Source organism: Xiphophorus hellerii, chromosome 24, assembly GCF_003331165.1.
Source record: "Xiphophorus hellerii strain 12219 chromosome 24, Xiphophorus_hellerii-4.1, whole genome shotgun sequence".
In the NCBI taxonomy this organism is placed as follows: domain Eukaryota; kingdom Metazoa; phylum Chordata; class Actinopteri; order Cyprinodontiformes; family Poeciliidae; genus Xiphophorus; species Xiphophorus hellerii.
In genome coordinates this window covers 5,960,456-5,979,351 of record NC_045695.1, presented here as the reverse complement: position 1 = coordinate 5,979,351, position 18,896 = coordinate 5,960,456, and the positions used below count along the sequence as shown (strand labels likewise).

Sequence of the window (18,896 nt, the reverse complement as noted above, 5' to 3'; positions counted from 1 at the left end):
AATTAAAAGTCAAACATGGATGAATACTGGTCGTTTAAGATAGATCGTCACTCTGCTTTGTAAGTATAATGTCGGGCTGTTTGATAAAAAATGACAACAATAATTCATTTGGAAATATTTACGGAATCATTTATTGTTGAGAAGAAAATATGGAATCACTGAACACTGCTAAGAAAATAATGAAAGAAAGAAATATCGAGGCACAAATGTGGGATTCCTTTTAATTAAAATGCTCATTATTGGCTAAAAATATGTCATCACTCAATATTTTGGAAAAATGTGAAATTATTTAATGAAAACATATGGAGTTGTTTATTGTTGAGAAATAATAGAATGTTAACAAAAAAATGAATTACTTAATGTTGTAGAAAGAACTGATTCTATAATTTAATGAGAATTAAAAAAAAAAAAAATCATTATTGAGGGAAAATATAGAGTAACACAATGTTGTGGAAAAAATGTGGAGTCATTTGATGTTGAGGGAAAAAGTAGTGATGTGTCATACATCAGGATAAACATCAATATCAGCCGATGTTTGTCATTTAACATATCGGTCTGATAATAAATCTGGGCTGAGATTAATAACACTATTTATGGTGTTTGTGTTTCCAGAGGTACCAAAAACCATATTTGGTCATATGGTATTTGTTAGGTCAGGTGACCTTGGTGACGATTGCAGAACATGATTACGGTTCAGAGAAGCAATGTAGGCAGTGTGGGCTGGTGAATATCATTAAAGATGATCATCTTCTGCTAAAACATAAAACCAACCAAACACCCTCCAAGAGAAGTGATTTCATATTATTTGAATAATTGTCTCGATCTATAGGAAGGAATGGGAACATTTTCATTAAATGTGTACAGAGGAGCCCCATATTGGGGGAGTCGGATGCTACGCTGCAGATATCTCGCCTTAAATTCATTGCTGTTCTGTCAGGGAGGAGCTTATAGCCGAACGCAGCGCAGACAGGAAGTTGTCCCTCTCCTCTTCCTGTTCTGTCGCACAAACCCACGAACAGCGCGGCCCGTCCAGGACGAAGGCGTGGCGCACATCTGCAGTGGAGGACACACACCTGCATGTCACTGTGGTGCTCAAACTGAAGCAAACTGGCCCCTGTAGCTGCTTTTTAGACTCACAGCGCGTGTGTAGGACTTCTCTGACATCCAGACTGCTGAGAGCCACAGAGACCCAGAACGTGTGTGTGCTCCGGTGAGTCATGGTGAAGGGTATATGCTGCAACCTTCTCCGGGTCAAAACTAAAGCATCGCTAAACAGGAAGAGTCCCACGTCGCATACGTGCTCAAAGGCCCTGATTGTGCAACAAACCAGAATGGCTTACTTTACAAACCGCACATACAAACAGACAGTCAGCTGGAGTCGTCACCTCAGTGAGTCCGGAATCTGTTCATCTGGACTCCTGAGCAGCATGGCATCCTGGGTTATTATCAGCTGTCGGTTTCCTTCGGCGAGGCTCTGCGCGTGAATATATAACAAGAAGCAGTAGTTCAAGTGTGACTTCAATATGTTTTTTTAAAAGAACAATGGAGAGTCCTCTGACCGGACAGCCCCGGATCAGTTCCTGCGTCTCCTCCAGCCTCCTGTCTGCCTCAGAGTTTCTCTCCAACTGGAAAACACACAAATCATTTCCATATTTAGCTGGAACCTGCAGGAGCCGCTGTGTGGACCCCAGCTCCGTTACCTCCTGGATGAAGTTTCTGAACTGGAGCACTGCGTTGAGGGCGGAGCGGAGGTCTGGGTGGTCCGGGTGACCGGGTCGAGTGTGTGAGGTCAGAGCTTGAAGCAGAGTAACATACTCCTGGATTCGCCACACAGGACACAGCAGCAGCTCCTGCAGGCTTCACACACAGATACACTGAGGACAGCAAATCATTTTAACATTTAAATGACGAAATCTAAATGGATTCCCCTCTTCTGATGATGTCTTTAATGTTAGAGTCGTGTCTGCTCTCTTCAGAAAAGCCCAAATTCAAAAATAAAGTGTTGTTGAATTTTAATTTGTTCTCTGGAAGTCCACCGTCATCTCTGTTTTCTTGAGCAGGTTTAGCTCCAGGTGGTTCTGACCGAACCAGTGGACCACCCTACAGACTCATCATCGCAGTGGATCAGACTGATAACAGTCGTCTGACCCACTAACACCACTGGGGAGCGCTGGCGACTGGACTGTTTTCTCATTCTCTGCTGCCACCAAGTGTCCCTGCGGGGATGGTGCGTTCAGGGTGATGTGTGACATCAGCTTTCTTCCACACAGTTTCTTGTTCCGTGGGCCACAAAGTTCAAATATGATCTAATGTAACTTGGACTCCTTCCTCTATAAACTACAAACAGGACAACGTAAGGTTTTCACCGACGTTGGCTTTCTTTTGATTTGGAGAGCATCAGACTAATTGAAACCGTTGGTATGACAAATTAATTTTTATGGGTAGTTTAGTGTGGATTGTGCTGATTACAAATAGCACATCAATGTAACACGACGGCCTGTGTGCACATTTATGAAATTTGCTGCCATTACACAAAATTATGCTAGTATTTTTGATGAAAAAAACCCAACAAACTCCTGTTATTTATCCTAAAAGCAGCATGTCTTACCTCAGCATGTGTGTTGGCAGAGTTCTGTCTGCTCTCTTCAGAAAAGCCCGGAATGCAGGTTTAGCCTCCCTGCACTAAAACACACACGTTTGACACGACTAGGTGAAGAGTGGAGCCTTTTCTCACGTTTAAGAAGACAATACTGTCCCTACCTTATCTATGGTGTGGATGGTGGTGATGTAATTATTAAGGTAGTTAGTGTAGACATTCAATTTGGAGCAGAATTTTACAAACACATCTCCAACACACTGCTCTGCTCCCCAGTGCTGCAGCCTGGCCTGTAAATCAGCCTGAAACACACTAAAACACACACTCATCCAACATCTGACTCCAGCAGTATGACACCAATCCAGCTGATGTTTACCCGTTCTGGTGCAGTATCAGTGCAACAGAGCCGAAGATGATCTGGATGTCGACGTAGCTGAGGATCGCTCTGTTGGAATTCAGCGCCGCCATGAGAGGCTCCTGGTACACCTCCACACAGTCATGCAGAAAACAGAAAGCAAATATTTATTGACACAGATTAGTATGAAATGCAAACAAGAACAGGTTGATCAGTAAGAAAAAGAAATTCCATAATAATGTAAATAAATGAAAGCATGTAAGTAAGTAAGTAAACTTTATTTCTATAGCACTTTTCACAGACCAGGGTCACAAAGTGCTGCACAAAGTGTAAAAAATAAATAAATTAAAAGCAACATACAAAACAATAAAACACAGTATTAAGCTAAAAAGCAAGTTTAAAAAAGTGGGTCTTAAGTTGTTTCCTAAAAGTGTCTATACAATCCAGAAAAAAATCCAGTAAAAAATATAAATCAGAGAAAGAAAATGAGCAAATCAAAATAAACACAATTAAAACTAAGAAATCACTAATCAACAACTCGATAAAAAAGAATAGAAAAGTAACACGACACATAAAATAACAAAATAAATGGATATATATTTAATACTCATGTCAAAGCCAAAAGTACACAGAAAAATATAGAAATAAAAATACGGTAAGTACAGAAATAACTAAACAATGACTGAATAAATAAAAAATTTAAACATAAGTGAACCAAACTGCAAATTCTGTAATTAATAAACAGCAATAATAATTCTGTAAGTAAATTAAAATATTAGATACTAAATTTTGAATGAAATCAAACAAGGAAAAAGGAACAAAACTGTAAAATTCTTGTCAAATATATTTATGAAGAAGAAAAAAAACAGAAACAGTGAAGATGTGAATATTTTCTGTTACCAAACTTTTTCTCGTTTCTAAGTTTCAAGCTTTGGATCAGAAGCAAACAATCTTGGCTTCGTCTTAATGATCTGACCTGATCTACTTCGAGTCTCTGAACCGAATCATTGTTTGTTGTTAACGTTTCCTGGTGTTCTACCTTCAGCACAGCCCTCATTCTTCCCAGATAAAGGCGCTCGCTGTGGAGCAGCTCTCTTCCAACTGAACATCTCCAATCGAAAGTTGCCTAAAGAAAGAAACGATAAGACATGGTTTATATTTGTTGTTCAGTCGTATCAAAACAGAACGGCGTAAGAAGGGAAACACCTGTGCTATCCCTGGTGGTGGGCCTGGACATGATGAACCACCTGCTGCTTGGCTCCTCTCTCCGTCCTCTTTGCTCCACTTCATCAGGAAGCTGGACAGGAACTCCACCGGTCGGCTCTGAAGCAGTGAGGACAGATAAAGATTCAAGTTTACACCTTGTCTTTTCTCCTCCCTTCCTGTCTTACAGCAGTTCTCACTTCGTTCTGTCTGCTGAGAGCTGTAAGTCCTTCTGTCAGAGCTTCACTGAGTTCCCCACACGCACCAAGGGTATTGAGGGAAATGTTCTCCCACAGGAAGAGTCCTAGAAATTAACCAGACATGAGTTTTAAAGCTTAATCAAAGTAAAGTTGTGTCCTGATTGAGTTCAGCACTGACCCAGAGCTCTGCCTCTGGCTTGAAGACTAGCCTGTTGGAGCTGCAGCTCCAGGGACTTCCTCAGCCGGACCAGAACCTCCTCCATCCATCGGGCCTGTCTACACCAGCCCAACAGCACGCTGTCAGTCACGTAGCATAGAGCTGGAGCTGCTGGGTCCTGGTCGCCACCAGACCACTCGCTTAGGACTGCAGCCAACCAAAAATGCATCAACAACTGCAAGAAACTACAAGCAGAACTCGTCTTTAGGAGCAACTCACTGTTCTGGAAACTTCCTGTGGCAAAGCCCAACGGAGCGCGAACTTCCAGACCAGTCAGATCGGAGAGATTCCACATCAGAGCGAGTCCCGGCACTGTGACAAGTCCAACCGTGAGCTTACATCTTAGAATTACTTAAAATAAATGTTTGAAAATTCAAACAGAAGTTGTACCAGACGCAGCCAGCGGGCAGAAAATATCAATCCCGCCTCCCTCCTGACCAGGTGCCACCAAGGCACACAGTTTTTCCCAGAATTCCCGGTGATCTGGGGATGATAACGTCCTCTCAGACAGAACACTGCCTAAAAGATACGGAAATCAGACAAAAGTACTAAGAAATACCACTCAAAACACAACTCATTCTTTGTTAGCAGCTAGAAAGAAACGCACACACCTATGGTTCCTAGGAAAGTAAGTCTGCACCGGATAGAGATGAGGTAAATGAGTGACATAATTTTGCAATATATGTTTATTGACTCATTATAAGCAACTCCACAGTGATCAGCTTCACAGTGGGGCTGAAATTGATGGTGGTGGTGCAGAAACCACTCATATCAATAGGAGAATTTCAGCGACTTTGAGGAAACAAATAATGGTAAGCAGGCAAAAAGCATGACAAGCACCTAATCTGCCTACTAGCAAAAGTTTCTGGATGTTCTGAGGTTCTGTTTACAACCAAATTAAGATGGAAGCAAAAAGTGTCATTATTGAAAAGATGAATACTGTAGGTTGCAACCAATGTATTTAATTTTCCCTCAACCAGGAGGGCTGGCAGTCTATGTTTGTCTCATTCTTAGTTCATCCCTCATCAGCTTCCTTCAATCGTAATGGGTGAGCATCACATCCCCTAATCCAACGTCATTCTGTCTGGCTTTCTAACCGGGCAGAGGAGTGGCAGAAGCAAAGGAGGTGGATTAGCAGTGCTTGCAAACAGGTGATGGCGTCATCCTAACATATTCCTGTCAGACAGCCAGAGTCTTCAGTCAGTGGGCTCTTCAGGTGTGTTGCAAAACTGACTGCTACCGGAGATCCTTCCACAGCATCACCTTTCACAACACCTCCATCAAGATACTGATGTTTTCTCTTCCACAGTGAGGCTGAAACTGGTGTGAAAGAAGGTGTGGAAACGTCTTAATGGTGATATGAAACTCACTACAGTGTCACTGAGATGATTGGACTGAGATGATTGGACAAAAAAGTCAGTCGGGAAAAGGAACTAGAATGGCTTTTAAATGGGGTGGCCTTAACCGTCTTTGAGTAAGGCCTTAATAATTAATGCTGAATAAAATTAAGCAAAAAATAAGCACCTGCAATTCCTTTGCTCTGGGTATTCTACCAATGCAAGACAAAATGTTTAGTTCTTCTTCCAGCTGGAAGAACTGTAAATATGATCAGCTGATTTTTAATGAAGTCTCACCATTGACCAGATGAACCTCCTCTGTCCCTCCTGGAACCAAAAGGCCGAGCCTTTGCACTTGCTGCCCCGAAGCAGCTCTCTCCATCTGGTTGAAGAGAGCCGAGAGAGTCCATCTATGGTCATACAGAACCACGGCCACTCTGGCCTTCACACCACTGAGCACCACCTGAGATCAGGAGATGGAGGGAGGCAAAGGGCAACATCTTCTCAAACCTGTACTCCAATGGAAACCGGAGCGTTTATTATTATTTTTTACCTCATAAGCAGGAATTTTGTTGGAGATGAGCAGCAAGATGGCAGCAGAGTCTGAGTGGGGGAGAGAAGCCAGCACCGTCTTAGCCTTGGACAACCTTTTACAGCAAAAGAACAACATAGAAAACGGAATCAGTTCATAACCTTTCAGCATGTGATCCATTTTCATAGTTTAATGCCAAAAGGATTACGTTGGTGTAGATGACAATCCGAACCCTGTCTCAGTAGAAGCCAGAACTGAGGAGACTTTTGGCTGAGATGCAAAATGTCTTCAAGAAACAACAAGTCAGGTTCACGTCTACTTCACTACTTGGGATTGAAGCTGAAGAGTTTTGAAATTGTAGGATGTTGTATTTCATTGAAACTTCATCACCTGCTGACTTCATCCAGGTGTTGTCCTCTGTGTGGACTGAGACTGGCGGTTGGAGACTCAACTGTCTTCATCGGCGAGGAGAGAGAAGGCCAAGACCTAACCATCAACTCTGAGCTGGACAGGACGGTCTGTGACCTTTCACCTCCAGATCTGTCAGACTTTGGGTTAGAACCCCATGGTCTCCTGCTAATCAAGGCCAGTCCTGTTAGATATCACAGACCTAAGCCGTTAGAAGAGCTGATGAGAGGTGAGACGTTTACATGTCAAGACAAAACTCAGTTTGACAAGTAATTTTATGTTTGACAGGACCGAAAAACAAAATGATTCATATAATAAAGTTGTTGCGATCTACTGTATGTACTAAATTTGTCTCATCCTGCCATCTATGCACCTGTGTTCACATTACACCCACTTCCTTCAGTCACTCAGAACCTTGACTCACTCTTTTCCTCCTTAAGGGCCTCTTTGAGTTTCTGCCTAATCCTCCTCTCTCTGCTCCTCTCCCCTTCCTCCTCCTTCACCCCCAGGCGTGGCTGGTAGAGGGTCCCATATATCTCGGCTGCTTCCTGAGGAGATAGCCGGTCCAGGGTGGAGACGCACGAGACGTAGTGGTTCCTCCAGGCTCCAAACTCCTTGTCTCTTGGAGCGTAGGGAAGGAACCAACCTCTCTTGATACACCGGCCGGCCCAGAGACAGTCCTGATAGGAGACAGGAGGGAAGGTACGTTACCCATTCGCTAAACATGCACAACAGGCACATTGAAACTTTGTTTCATGTGCAACACCATGCAACAACATTTGTTGCATTCATGTGCAACAACAGAATGGATGTTGCACATGCGGGGATGGACTGATGGATGGTTTGGTCTAGAAAAGGGTTTAAGACTTTCTGTTTAATTTCAAATGTCTTGTGAAACACTTCAATCCTGGAATCCAGTCCAGGTGTGTTACTCACCTGTTCTGCCAGGACCCTCCAGTGCCAACTGACCTGGGCGGCACCGCAGAGCTCCCGGGGGGACAGGAAGGACATGATGTAGAGGGAGAGACACCGAGGCAGCACAGCCGTGAAGTCCAGCCGGGTTACAGGAACCGTGTCATTGAGCAGGTTTCTGCAGTGCCTGAGTTCAGCAACGTGCAACAACAGGACCAGACTGCAGGCTCAGGGTAGGACTTTAGAATAACTTGAATGAAGTGTTGGAAAAAAAAACCTTACTTAAGCTGCGCCTTGGTGCAGCGACCCAGCAGAGCCTGCAGGAGGCGCTTCCTCTGGGAGTCCGTCCACAGATCAAACCAGTGCAACAGCAGCTTCACACGCTCCTCAAACAGCTCAGATCAAACAGGAAGCAGACAGAACAGGAGGACATCCAATCACTGCCAAGCACTCCTACAAGGGGAATCTGGACTTTGACTACACCGTTGGTTGTATTATTTGGAGGAATGAGACTCTGAGCTCAGCATCCATGGTTTGTGAGGTGAAATGTGAGCTGTTTTAATCTCATAACAATGTTTATAGAACTGGCTATTTTAAGCAAGAGTTTGTAATTACACTTTGATGCATGCTATGAGGTATAAGACAAATCATAATATACAACCATTTATGCTTTACTGACATAAAAATCTTGGACAAAAGATTCTTGCTTTCACAAAATGTAAAAAATTTACTTTCGATTTTTTTCCGTGTTTTTTGTTTGTTGTGTGTCCTGTGACACATTAATTATCACCCAGTTATGATTACACCTTCATATTCAGCATAATTCGAGTTAGACGGCGGATCATATTTTTCATTTTTACACCAGGCAAGAATCCAAAATTTTACTCAATTCCATTTTTTTTACATAATCACAACCGTTCCAATTTCTATGCAAAAGAATATAAGTCAATATAATCATTTAGTCAGATTCAACTTCAAATGCATCCCTTCCAGTTTGACACATACATCCAAGCTTAGTTTAAAATGCTAAACGTCAGTAAGGAAACCAAGTTGATTTCATTAAGCCATTGCAGCAATGTCCAATTCAGCAATGGCTTTGTCCAGGAAACAGACAAGGACTAGATTTTACTGTGCACACACAGACCCTGACCAAGCTCTGCACTAGTGGCAACCAACTCTCCTTTTGTTGAAACCTCATCGACAGTCATGAGAAATGCTTGGCTTTTTTTTTGTTTTTTAAGCTTTCTTCAAATTAATCAATCCCCTCTCTTGGTACTGTTAGCCATTTTATGAAAAAAAATAATAATAATAATTCAGTCATAACAACAGACCCAGAATGTTGACTTTTAGAAAGTAGTTGGTTTTCATTGAACAAATTATGACTTTGTGGTTCAGAAATTGGTTTTATGAAACTAGTTTCTTGCTTCTGTATTTTGTAGTCACTCTTTTGTTTGAAACAATGAGAGGAAATGAAAGGACTACCTGCAGGTTGCTCTGCTTATTGCCCTGCGGGGTCCAGCTGCTGAAGCGGGTCTCTCTCACCAGTTTGGGGCCCGGCTGTGGCTCACGGTCTGGACTGCTGTGCTGCCAGAGCTTCATGGAGTGAGGAGTGCCTGTGAGGTCCATCACCGCGAAGCTGTTTCCTCCAGGCCTACTGAAGCCGAGTGGATCCGTTTCAGATGGACCGCTGTGTGCAGGGAGTAACCATGGAGACGTGTCAACAAAGGATGAGGGCATTCCTTTACACAGCCCATCCCATCCTGAGCCTTAATAACAAACAGTATCTCTTGTAAAACTGGCTCAGGAAGCTAAAGCAGCAAACATTCAAACTTTAAACGGAACTTAAACTGATTACTAAAAAAGGTCACTTTTATTTCAAGTTGTTGGTTTCCTACACAATTTTCAGCATATTTCACAATGTTTTAATAAGACTCTGAGGTCGAGTCCTTCCTGCAATCTTATTGTTAACTTATTCAGACTTGTTTTGATGTATGGGATGATTTACACGACTTTCCAACCAAATTTCATTGTGTTTGAACTATTAAAACAGACAGTTGTAAGCATTTTAACTGGGGTCACAAATATTCCCCAAGATATGGTTCCTAACCCCTCCGAATACCAGGGGGTCCCAGTAGGGTGCTAACCGCTAAGCAAGGTGGTGGAAGAATCATATTGAGTGTTTATTTAGCTACAAGTGAAACTGGTATTTTCCTTAAATTTGAAACAAAAGACGTTTTCTTCAGTACTACAAAGGTTTTAAACACCGTTGAGGGTTCCACCAGGTGAGCAATCCCAAACACACACCAAGAGCATTTTGGGAATAAATGTGTTCTTGATTAACTTTACCAATTCTAAAAGAAGAATTACAAAAAAAAATCTTGCTGGTGCAGTTTGTCTGAGTTTTGATAAAGGACATTTTAAAAGTTGATATGCTAACTGCTGGGGTATAATAATCTACTCTTCTTAAAGGGTTCCATGCTGATTAGCGATTTAAAAAGTACTTTGCTTTATTTAAAACTGAAATCCTTCTTAGTCATTTTGATTGTAGGCCAAGTAGTTTCCAACTAATGTTATGTTCCGTTGTCACACCCAAAGATGGCTTGTGTAAGAAGTACTGACATTGAAATGTTTACATCTGCATTTTACTGTCAGTAAATACAAACTTGTGCACATAATTCTTGTCGTTAAAAATTACTGTAATAGAACAAACATTCTACCCCAGAAAAAGTATTTAGTCAAACGCACCAAATTATGACATTCAACATGATAATGTAAGTTACTTTCTGACCAGCGCTAAACAGGGAATGAAATACACACACAAAAAAAAATTCACCCATTATTTTTAAAAGATTTTTATTACAACTGACTTTGAGAAAAAAAATACTTTCTTACTGTAAATGAGAGAAATACACCCAAAAGAGTCAAACACGTGACATTTATGAAATCAACAAAAATAAAATCAAGCAAAAGGCTAAGTGTGAAAACACCCCCATCTGGTGGCTAAAATTAGACATAAAAAAAATCAGATCCAGTCAGTTAAACACTGTTAACTAATAAGGCAAGTATGATTAAATCAAAAAGAAAAAATCATAAGGTATGGCTGTGATGTTAGCATTTGGATTTGTGATTATTCTTCCAGCATCAAACTGACCCGTCAGAAACAATGTGCTGGGCCTTTCGCATGGTCCATTCAAACTCTGAAGGGCTGCTCACTGAATTTTAGCTGAGCTATTTTTATATACCATCTTTGTTGTTAAATCTGATGATGAAATGATAACAGTTTTCTGTTATCAATGAAAAATAAGAATCTGGTGGGTTATAAACCTATGCTGCTTTCAGAAATGACAGGACGCAGCAAATATAATATGTAAAATATAATGAACCTGGAGATCTTTGACCTTAGATCTCCAGGTCTTACAAGTATTATACAATAAATAGAAAACATAAGTACCTTATCTTTAATATAAAAGACATAGCACTGTTAAATCCATCTCGATTAGCAACTGATGGGTGCAGTGAAGTCAATCTGAAAATACATTCAACCTCAGGTAAAGTTCCTCCAACTCCGCCTTGTTAGATTGCCTACACGTGGTTTCAGGAGAGGTAATGTGGAAAGAGGAGGATGAAAAATAAAAGTCACACGGTGGCCATCCTCGGGATTTCTTGACTGTCCGCTAGATTCAGCTTCTGGCTGGAGGGGCGGGGTTAAGTAAAGGAACAGGTTCTCAAACACTTCCCGTCTTCCCTTCACGCTGCTCAGACCAGACATTAACGCAAGCTAACGGATTCAGATGAAACTAGAGTTAGTATAATTCTATGTTGGCACTTAAGCCACAAGTACCCACTAGAAATATGGTAAGTAGAATGTTTAGACATTTGCCTATGCAGTGGACAGCCACCTATTCATGTTTCAGTATTCACGATCGTCTACAAATTTTGAACAACTTTTAAAATGTTGCAAAACGAAAATGCGAGTTAGGCGAGAGAATCAAACAAGTTAAGTGAAACGGAATTTGACCAGATGGTGATGTTACGTATGGCTGCAATAAACAGGTAGTAGAGGTTTCTAACTAACATGGACCACACATCTTGGAACAATGGAGAGAAGTTTTCAGCAATGTGTTGCTCTTGGGCAACTTGTCATTGCTATGTCTTGTTAACTAGTTCTGGTCGTAACGAGCTCTGTCAAATTAAAATCCTTTAAAAGGCAAGAAGAAAAACAACTTATCTGAAAGTTTTTTGTGTCAAAAGGATACATGGAAGAACTGAGCTCCTCGAGCTGTGGAGACAAAGAACATTATTGATTTTACATAATAGATATTGTGAAACAAAAGTAATTGCACTTGCTGATGAATAAGTAACTAAATTTGAACGGCACAGCTATCCATTACCATCCAGAGTAATTTGAGAGCTTCATCAGTAATAATTCAGGAGCTGAACACCTCTGTGCACCACTGCTTTAAGGTTTGGAATCAAGATGAAATATCATTATTTTACACTGAAAAAAGCAATAAATTAGGAGAAAATATGTGGGGGGGGGACAAGCCTGGTGGCCCGTCAGGTTTATAATACACCGTGGGAAACCCTGGATGCATAACCGTGGCAACAGGGTGGTTTACAACAGGGAGCAGCTGATCAACTCTAACCATCCTCTTCATGAAAAAACGGGTGTCTTCAGTCAGAGGCCTCTTCAAATTCGCTGTGACACAGATGCTACAGGAAATTTTTCCTGGTCACACCTCACCATCTGCAATAACTAATTAAGTGAATTACAACATTTAATTTCTCTTTGGGATTAATAAATTATATCTGAATTTGAATTGAACGTATGCCTTCCTCTGAAACGCTGTGTAGGACTGTAAGAAATGGCAAAGATTCTTGCAGTTTCCTTGGTACACCAAACTTTTAAGCAGTAGCTTTTTAGAGATATTTATAAGAGTAAAATTAGATCCATTGAATTTGAGCTGTTTAATATGCAAACTGAAATGAACTTCAAATAATGCACCTAATAAAGCATTAGGTGCTTTATTAAAAAGTAAGCAGTCTTACATTAAAAAGTAGCTTGTCCATATTGGTGTCAGAGGCCGTTTTCCGCTGATCCTCGGGCATTTCCTCTACCTCAGCATAAAGGTCAAAGTGCAAGCGTGCCAGCTTCTCCTGCATCTCTCTGATGTGTTCCATCTGATCAATGGAGCACTCATTGCCTGAGACACGACGGGATCATAGCAGAATATTATAATATTTGTATCAAATCCTGCAAAGTGCTGCCACTGTGAGCTTACCAAAGGCCTGTAGTTTTCCTGAGTGGAAGTCGTCGAGCAGACTGAGCAGACCTTTCTCCATCTCCTGAACATCTGAGACATCTGTCAGAAAAGAGTGCTGGATGACGGGTGCTGCCTGGCCCTGGCTCTTATTCCCTCCTACAGCCTGTGGATATCTTGCCTTACTATCTCTCACTCCCCTGCAAAACATTACATCAATAATAATAAAACATACATCGACGTTAACGTTGATTTTTTTTATTATTATTATTATTATTTCTGAGAATGAATCTATGGAAGACGACCTCCTGTTCCTATTTCTTTGGCTGGAGATGCTCCCCGTGTTGTGGTTGTTGCCGACATTCCTTCCCCTGGAGGAGGAGCTGTTCTTCCGGGATAAGCCTCCGGGCTGAGCGCCTGGGTTGGTGGCGCTCCGGCTGCTCTTGCGCTTTAGCTTCCGATCCTCCATAGCTTCATAATACTTTCTCTCTTACCAGCTGCAGCTCTAACACCGACAGCCAGCAACAACCAGTTAGCTGAGCTAAACCAAAAGATAATAGGTTAGCTTAGCATGTAGCTGCTCTGTTAGTTCCAAATTTACATGGGGTTACATTTAAGCTACAGCTTAAAAACCCACGCCGAATAACACTACCAGACACAAAAACAACAACAAAATGACGAATATAAAAGCAGGAGTGACACTATATACGGAAAATTAAAAGAATGGCCAAATATTTCAACATTTCACACTTACCTCGCAAGCTATGTAGCTCACAGCTGCAACTTGTGAAAACTTCCTGTTTGGATGCTGCGAACGTGATCGAGCTGCGTTCCAATTCGTTCAGGGTGATTCTTTGCGTAAATCCACAATCTGTTTTAGTGCACACCATGTGTTCTGAAAATGAAGGCGTTAAATTTTGACATTACTGACTCAAAAAGTATATTTACAACACGCTTGTAATACTTATACACTTGTAAAGGACGTTTGTCTCCTACGATGAAAAGAGTCCAGCACGACGACGTTGAATGCTGCCCAATAATCAAGTCCATTACGAAACTGATTATACATCCCCAAGTCAAATTTTGGCAAATTTGGGATATATATATATATATATATATATATATATATATATATATATATATATATATATATATATATATATTCTGGGACTATACATGTTGTTACTATATATGTTATTCTTCAAACCTCTGACAACATTTTTAATTGTTCTGAATGTATCCTTGTTTGTATAACTAATTTTGAAATAAACTTAATGAGCCCCAAAACAGAACTAGAAAGTATGCATTTCCTGTGAAAATGCAAGTGTGATTGCTGAATGCTCAATCCTGAATGATTTTGGTGAAAATGGCTGTAGCGTTTGAAGCCAACTGCTGAAGATTTGCAGAAAGGTAAGAAATAGTCCATGCAGTGTGAAAAACCCACGTAAAAGCCAAAATTAGCTAAAAAGCTAAAACTAGCTAAAATACTAATGATAGCAAGTGGGCTACCACTAGCATGCTGGGAACACGTAATATATTCCATAAAATGTAAAAATAAATAAATAATGTAAATTTTAAAAGCACAGAAAAGTTCCCCTATTCCTTCTGATAAAAACGGTGGGTGAATGAAATCCATACATTTTATGGTTCCTGAGATATTGTAGAAGTCAGCAGAAAAAGACGAAAATATAATTTCACTCTTACTTTATTTTCAATGGACCTTACCAAGCTCCGCCCACAACCGACCCACGTGACCGCAAGTCTCACAAACAAAGCCTCGCGTTGCGTTGTTTCGATGTAAACGTGACTCGATTAGTGCATCATTTCTACCGGATTTTCACAAGATATCAGCTACTACAATGGACAGAGGAACTAACAAGTTCATGTCATCATCTGGGAGGAGGTTACTGGTTTCTCAGTCACAAGCTGGTTGCAAACCTGAGGCCAGCAGGTGTCAGTCAGTTATGGTAGATCTGAACTTTGGTTTGATGACGTCAATATGAGAAGCTACAGACTGATAGGAGGAACCAAAGAGCTCTGTAAAGGTAAAGGCAAATCTTCTGAAGTTGGGATGTAATTCATTTAATTTCACATAATTACCACGGTAGAGCCATTTGTTTGTTAAAATTTTATGAAATATATTTGTTCTATTTGATGTTTGTTGTGAACGAGGTAAACTCACAAACGAACGAGGTAATTAGTCCAACGTTTAGAAACTACAGCGGCTGTAATCCGCCACAGCAAAGGTAAACAAAGGTAAAATAACCTGAACAGGTGATCAACTCAAAACCACTCCTACCTTTTTACTCTCTCTCTCTTTGTAGTTTAAGCACACCTGTTACCGTGGCAACCGCCTGCGCCCCGCAAGCCGACCAAAGATTACGTTAAAAACATAACATTCAGTCCGTTACGATATCACGAGTAACAGTTTAGTCCAAAGCCTTTTCTGCTCAAATAAAATCTTTAGTGTATGTCAGACACAGACACATTGCATATTGATCTGTTTAGCTAACGTCAGACAGTGTAGAAGTTGTATCAGTTCTGCCATTATGCTGTACTTAGCTAACGGGAAGCTAAGTATGTTTGTGAGACGGCCACGCACGTCACCACGTAGAATGGGCATCAGCCAATGAAAAGCGGCCCCTGTGGTAAGGTCCATGTCCTTCCAATCCAAACCAAAAATAAAATAAAGTACAACCGTTGGTGTCATATTACCTCACCTCCTCCCCTTCACAATAAAGGTATACATTCGGGTGTGAAATATATATATATATATATATATATATATATATATATATATATATATATATACATACATACAGATGACACATCTTGGGTCATCTGCGCTATATTCTAGTTTCTGTTCAGTTTTTGATTATGGCATACAGCAAATGAAAATGTTAAAACATTAAAATGTACGATAAGCTGGGGGAGATTCAAAGGGTGACTGGAATCAAACACAACATCAGAACTGGCTTAGGAAAAGGAGTGGACTGTTCGCTCAGTGTTTCAAAATCCTATTTTAATGTGAAATTAAAAATTGCTTTATATTTGGAGAGGAACTTCCAGATCTACTGAAATATCACATTTCAGTTACATTCTGATTAACCGAGAAGCTCTCCTGATATAATTTTAATCTCCTTTTTAATAACGTGGACAGCAAAACTTGAGAAATTTAACAGGAATCCACTTTTTTATAGAATGTGTAGTAATTCTAATAATAGACTGCAGTGGTGTTCAGACACTACTAGAGGGCGCCATACGAACATAAAATAGAGATTCCTAATTCCTCCTTTATGTACTTTAATAACTAAGAGATAACTACAACTGAAAAACTTAATTAAGTAATCTAATTAAAAGTGCACAAAAAAAAATACAAAGTAGCAAATAACTTGGGAAAAAAAAACAGATTCCAAAGCACTGATTAAGCTGCAATAAACATCTGGAACCTTTTCACATTGTGTTACGCTACGACAAACTCCACCTTTCAAAGTGACTCGTTTAGAAATAGAGAGAAATAGATTGACTCCATCATAGAACCAGTTGTAGTGCGGAGCTCCAAATCTGGACCTGGTTCATCTGACCAGGAGAGAAAAGTTCAGGATTCCAACAGGAGCATAAACGTCATATTTATTCTCAGAGTACATTACACCTCTATGCTTCACAGAGGTCATGAGCTTTGCTTAGACTCACCTATTCCACGAACATTGTTCCAGAACTCTTTGTGTACGTTTTCTCTGGGAAACCTTGCCAAGTTTCACCAGTAGTTCTCGTCCATTTGCCAAACCTTTCCCGCAGTTTTAGGCTCATTTTAATGTATTTTATGACCTCTTAGTAAAACTCATGATGATAGATTTAACCGTTGTGTTCACTGTCACTTCTACAGTCAGGAGCGTCGCCGACTTCTCAGTATCTGTGGTTTGAACCGAGCAAACCTTGGAAATGAAAGTTGAGGGTTTTATAAACACAAATTTAAATTTTAGTACATTTTCAAACATTTTAAAAAGTTTTTTTTCCTTCATTTGTCTTAGTGCTAAAATGTGATTGAAGCCTCCATGTGTCCAAAGGCGAAGAGCAGTGGTGGCCAGACTTTTTGTACCTTTTTTTTTTTTTTAAATCTGTTCAATGATACACAAAAAATATGATTTATTGAAATCAACAGAATTGAAAATGTTTTTGGGTAGTTGTAGAAAATGTAGATACAAAAAGAACCTAACAAAATATGTTGCAAAAATGAGTAAAAGAGGCCCACAGTTTCTACGTTTTTTAAATTGATATTTTTTTCTTATTTGCGCTGCAGGGTTTGCTTTCGGTAAACGCAGGTAATAATAGTCATTCTAGTAACTTCAAAATTTAGATGAACAAAAAACTTTGTTAAAATGTTGGACTGATCTTGTCTTTTTAAGATCATTTTTGTCTGTAAAAATGTAGCTCCAAAAGGTGAAGAAGTTTCCGTCTGCGTCAAACCAACTGTGCTTGCAGGTCAGATTTGTTCAAATCTAGAACTGAGTAAATTCTAGATTTGCATGTGTCAAACTCGAGGCCCAAGGGCCAATGTGGCCCTCTAGTCTCCAAATTACATCAATAAGTTCTTCCAGTTTGTCACATATTTGCAAAATTCACACAAAATAAACAAATCTCCACATTTTCTTCTGATTTTACTGCACATTTTCTCAAAATTGATCAGAAACATTGAGTTTAAGTGACTGCAGCTTTCCTTGATATTAAGTTATATATCAAGTTGCCGTATTACTTTATACGGCAAGTAAGAAAAAGTCACATTTAACATCATACATTAGTGCAAATGTCCTAAAAATCCCTTGCAAACATTTCTACGTTGTCACCACAAAAATCTGCAAAACAAATTCCACTGAAACAATTACAAAATCCTGGAGGAACAGCTATTTGTTGGCATTTGAACAATTTAGTGGGTTTTGTCAACACATTCTGGCACAACTGGCTTTTCAAGAACATTCAGGTCTTTGACGTGGCCCAAAATGAAAATGAGTTTGACAATCCCTACAATGAAGGTCCCCGAGGTCGCACTTTTAGACACCCCTGCATTTTTAAACAAAAATATAGAATTTATTGATTTATTTAATACATTTTGCACAAACATGACTTTAAAGGTCTGGGGAAAAAAAAGGTAATTCCTTTTATATTTTTGCTAGCTGAATAGGATGGAGGTAGAGAATATGAAATTGACAGATTTTTGTGGGATGCAGAGGGGTTTAAATGTAAAAAATAATCCAAATATTGTATCATAAATATATGTTTTTGTGAATTGAAAACAATGGCTTATTTACTGAAAAACACCTAAAAAGCTCCTAGATTTCCTGCTTAACAGTCGGATATCGGTGGTTTATTTCCCGCTGAGTGAGGTGAACCAGGATAAAATGTTACAGATGAAAACATTTAGACCGTCGCCTCCGTACAGCCATTAACTTGCCGAAAACACACACACACACACACACCTTTCTCTCGTCAGTAATTGCAGTGTAGGTGCTGTTTGGAGAGCCCGTTGCTGCTCCTGCTACTTCCAGTTAGTTCATTCGTTCCTCGTGTGCACGGCTGCTTTAATGATGCATTTGGATTGGAAGCAACGCGTTTAATTACACGCCTTGCCTTTCTGCTGCGCTCGTGTAGAATGACCTCTGCGTTTTTCCAACAGCCACGGAGTGAAAACACGGATCTTTGACGCGCAGTCTGCTTGTTTTCGCACAGGAAATCTGCAGGCTTTAGCTGATCTGCAATCGGCGCAAGAAAATGTCAAATCAGTCAGGAGTGAAAGCAGGGGAGCAGGCTGGATGTGGCCTTCAGCTGCACGGAGAGGGAATTTTGGAGGATTTACATCTAAATTCAATGTTCTTCCATT

The 18,896-nt window shown here is 40.2% G+C and overlaps 2 protein-coding genes across 6 annotated transcripts; both read right to left on the bottom strand.

The window, feature by feature from the left end:
- Window positions 1-113: 113 nt before the first annotated feature.
- Window positions 114-10,472, bottom strand: ect2l (epithelial cell transforming 2 like). 4 transcript variants are annotated; one of them, XM_032556450.1, is made up of 22 exons: window positions 9,243-10,472; window positions 8,043-8,155; window positions 7,785-7,947; window positions 7,273-7,528; window positions 6,831-7,032; window positions 6,649-6,726; window positions 6,462-6,555; window positions 6,206-6,371; window positions 4,962-5,090; window positions 4,791-4,883; window positions 4,533-4,718; window positions 4,355-4,458; window positions 4,158-4,274; window positions 3,991-4,077; window positions 2,973-3,082; window positions 2,761-2,908; window positions 2,609-2,682; window positions 1,701-1,857; window positions 1,560-1,625; window positions 1,386-1,474; window positions 1,138-1,310; window positions 114-1,053 (listed from the first exon to the last, which is right to left on the bottom strand). In XM_032556450.1, exons 1-22 carry the CDS (start codon window positions 9,495-9,497, stop codon window positions 920-922), a joined length of 2,994 nt encoding a protein of 997 aa, XP_032412341.1. In that variant the 5' UTR covers window positions 9,498-10,472; the 3' UTR covers window positions 114-919. The 4 variants fall into 4 exon arrangements, 3 of the variants coding, with proteins under 3 accessions (XP_032412341.1, XP_032412342.1, XP_032412343.1); XM_032556451.1 differs by having other exon boundaries at window positions 6,673-6,726; XM_032556452.1 differs by lacking the exon at window positions 6,649-6,726.
- A 124-nt stretch (window positions 10,473-10,596) lies between these two features.
- Window positions 10,597-13,897, bottom strand: ccdc28a (coiled-coil domain containing 28A). 2 transcript variants are annotated; one of them, XM_032556453.1, is made up of 6 exons: window positions 13,776-13,897; window positions 13,327-13,562; window positions 13,043-13,221; window positions 12,810-12,964; window positions 12,017-12,039; window positions 10,597-11,451 (listed from the first exon to the last, which is right to left on the bottom strand). In XM_032556453.1, exons 2-6 carry the CDS (start codon window positions 13,488-13,490, stop codon window positions 11,397-11,399), a joined length of 576 nt encoding a protein of 191 aa, XP_032412344.1. In that variant the 5' UTR covers window positions 13,491-13,562; window positions 13,776-13,897; the 3' UTR covers window positions 10,597-11,396. The 2 variants fall into 2 exon arrangements, with proteins under 2 accessions (XP_032412344.1, XP_032412345.1); XM_032556454.1 differs by lacking the exon at window positions 13,776-13,897 and having other exon boundaries at window positions 13,327-13,577.
- Between the last annotated feature and the right edge of the window lie 4,999 nt (window positions 13,898-18,896).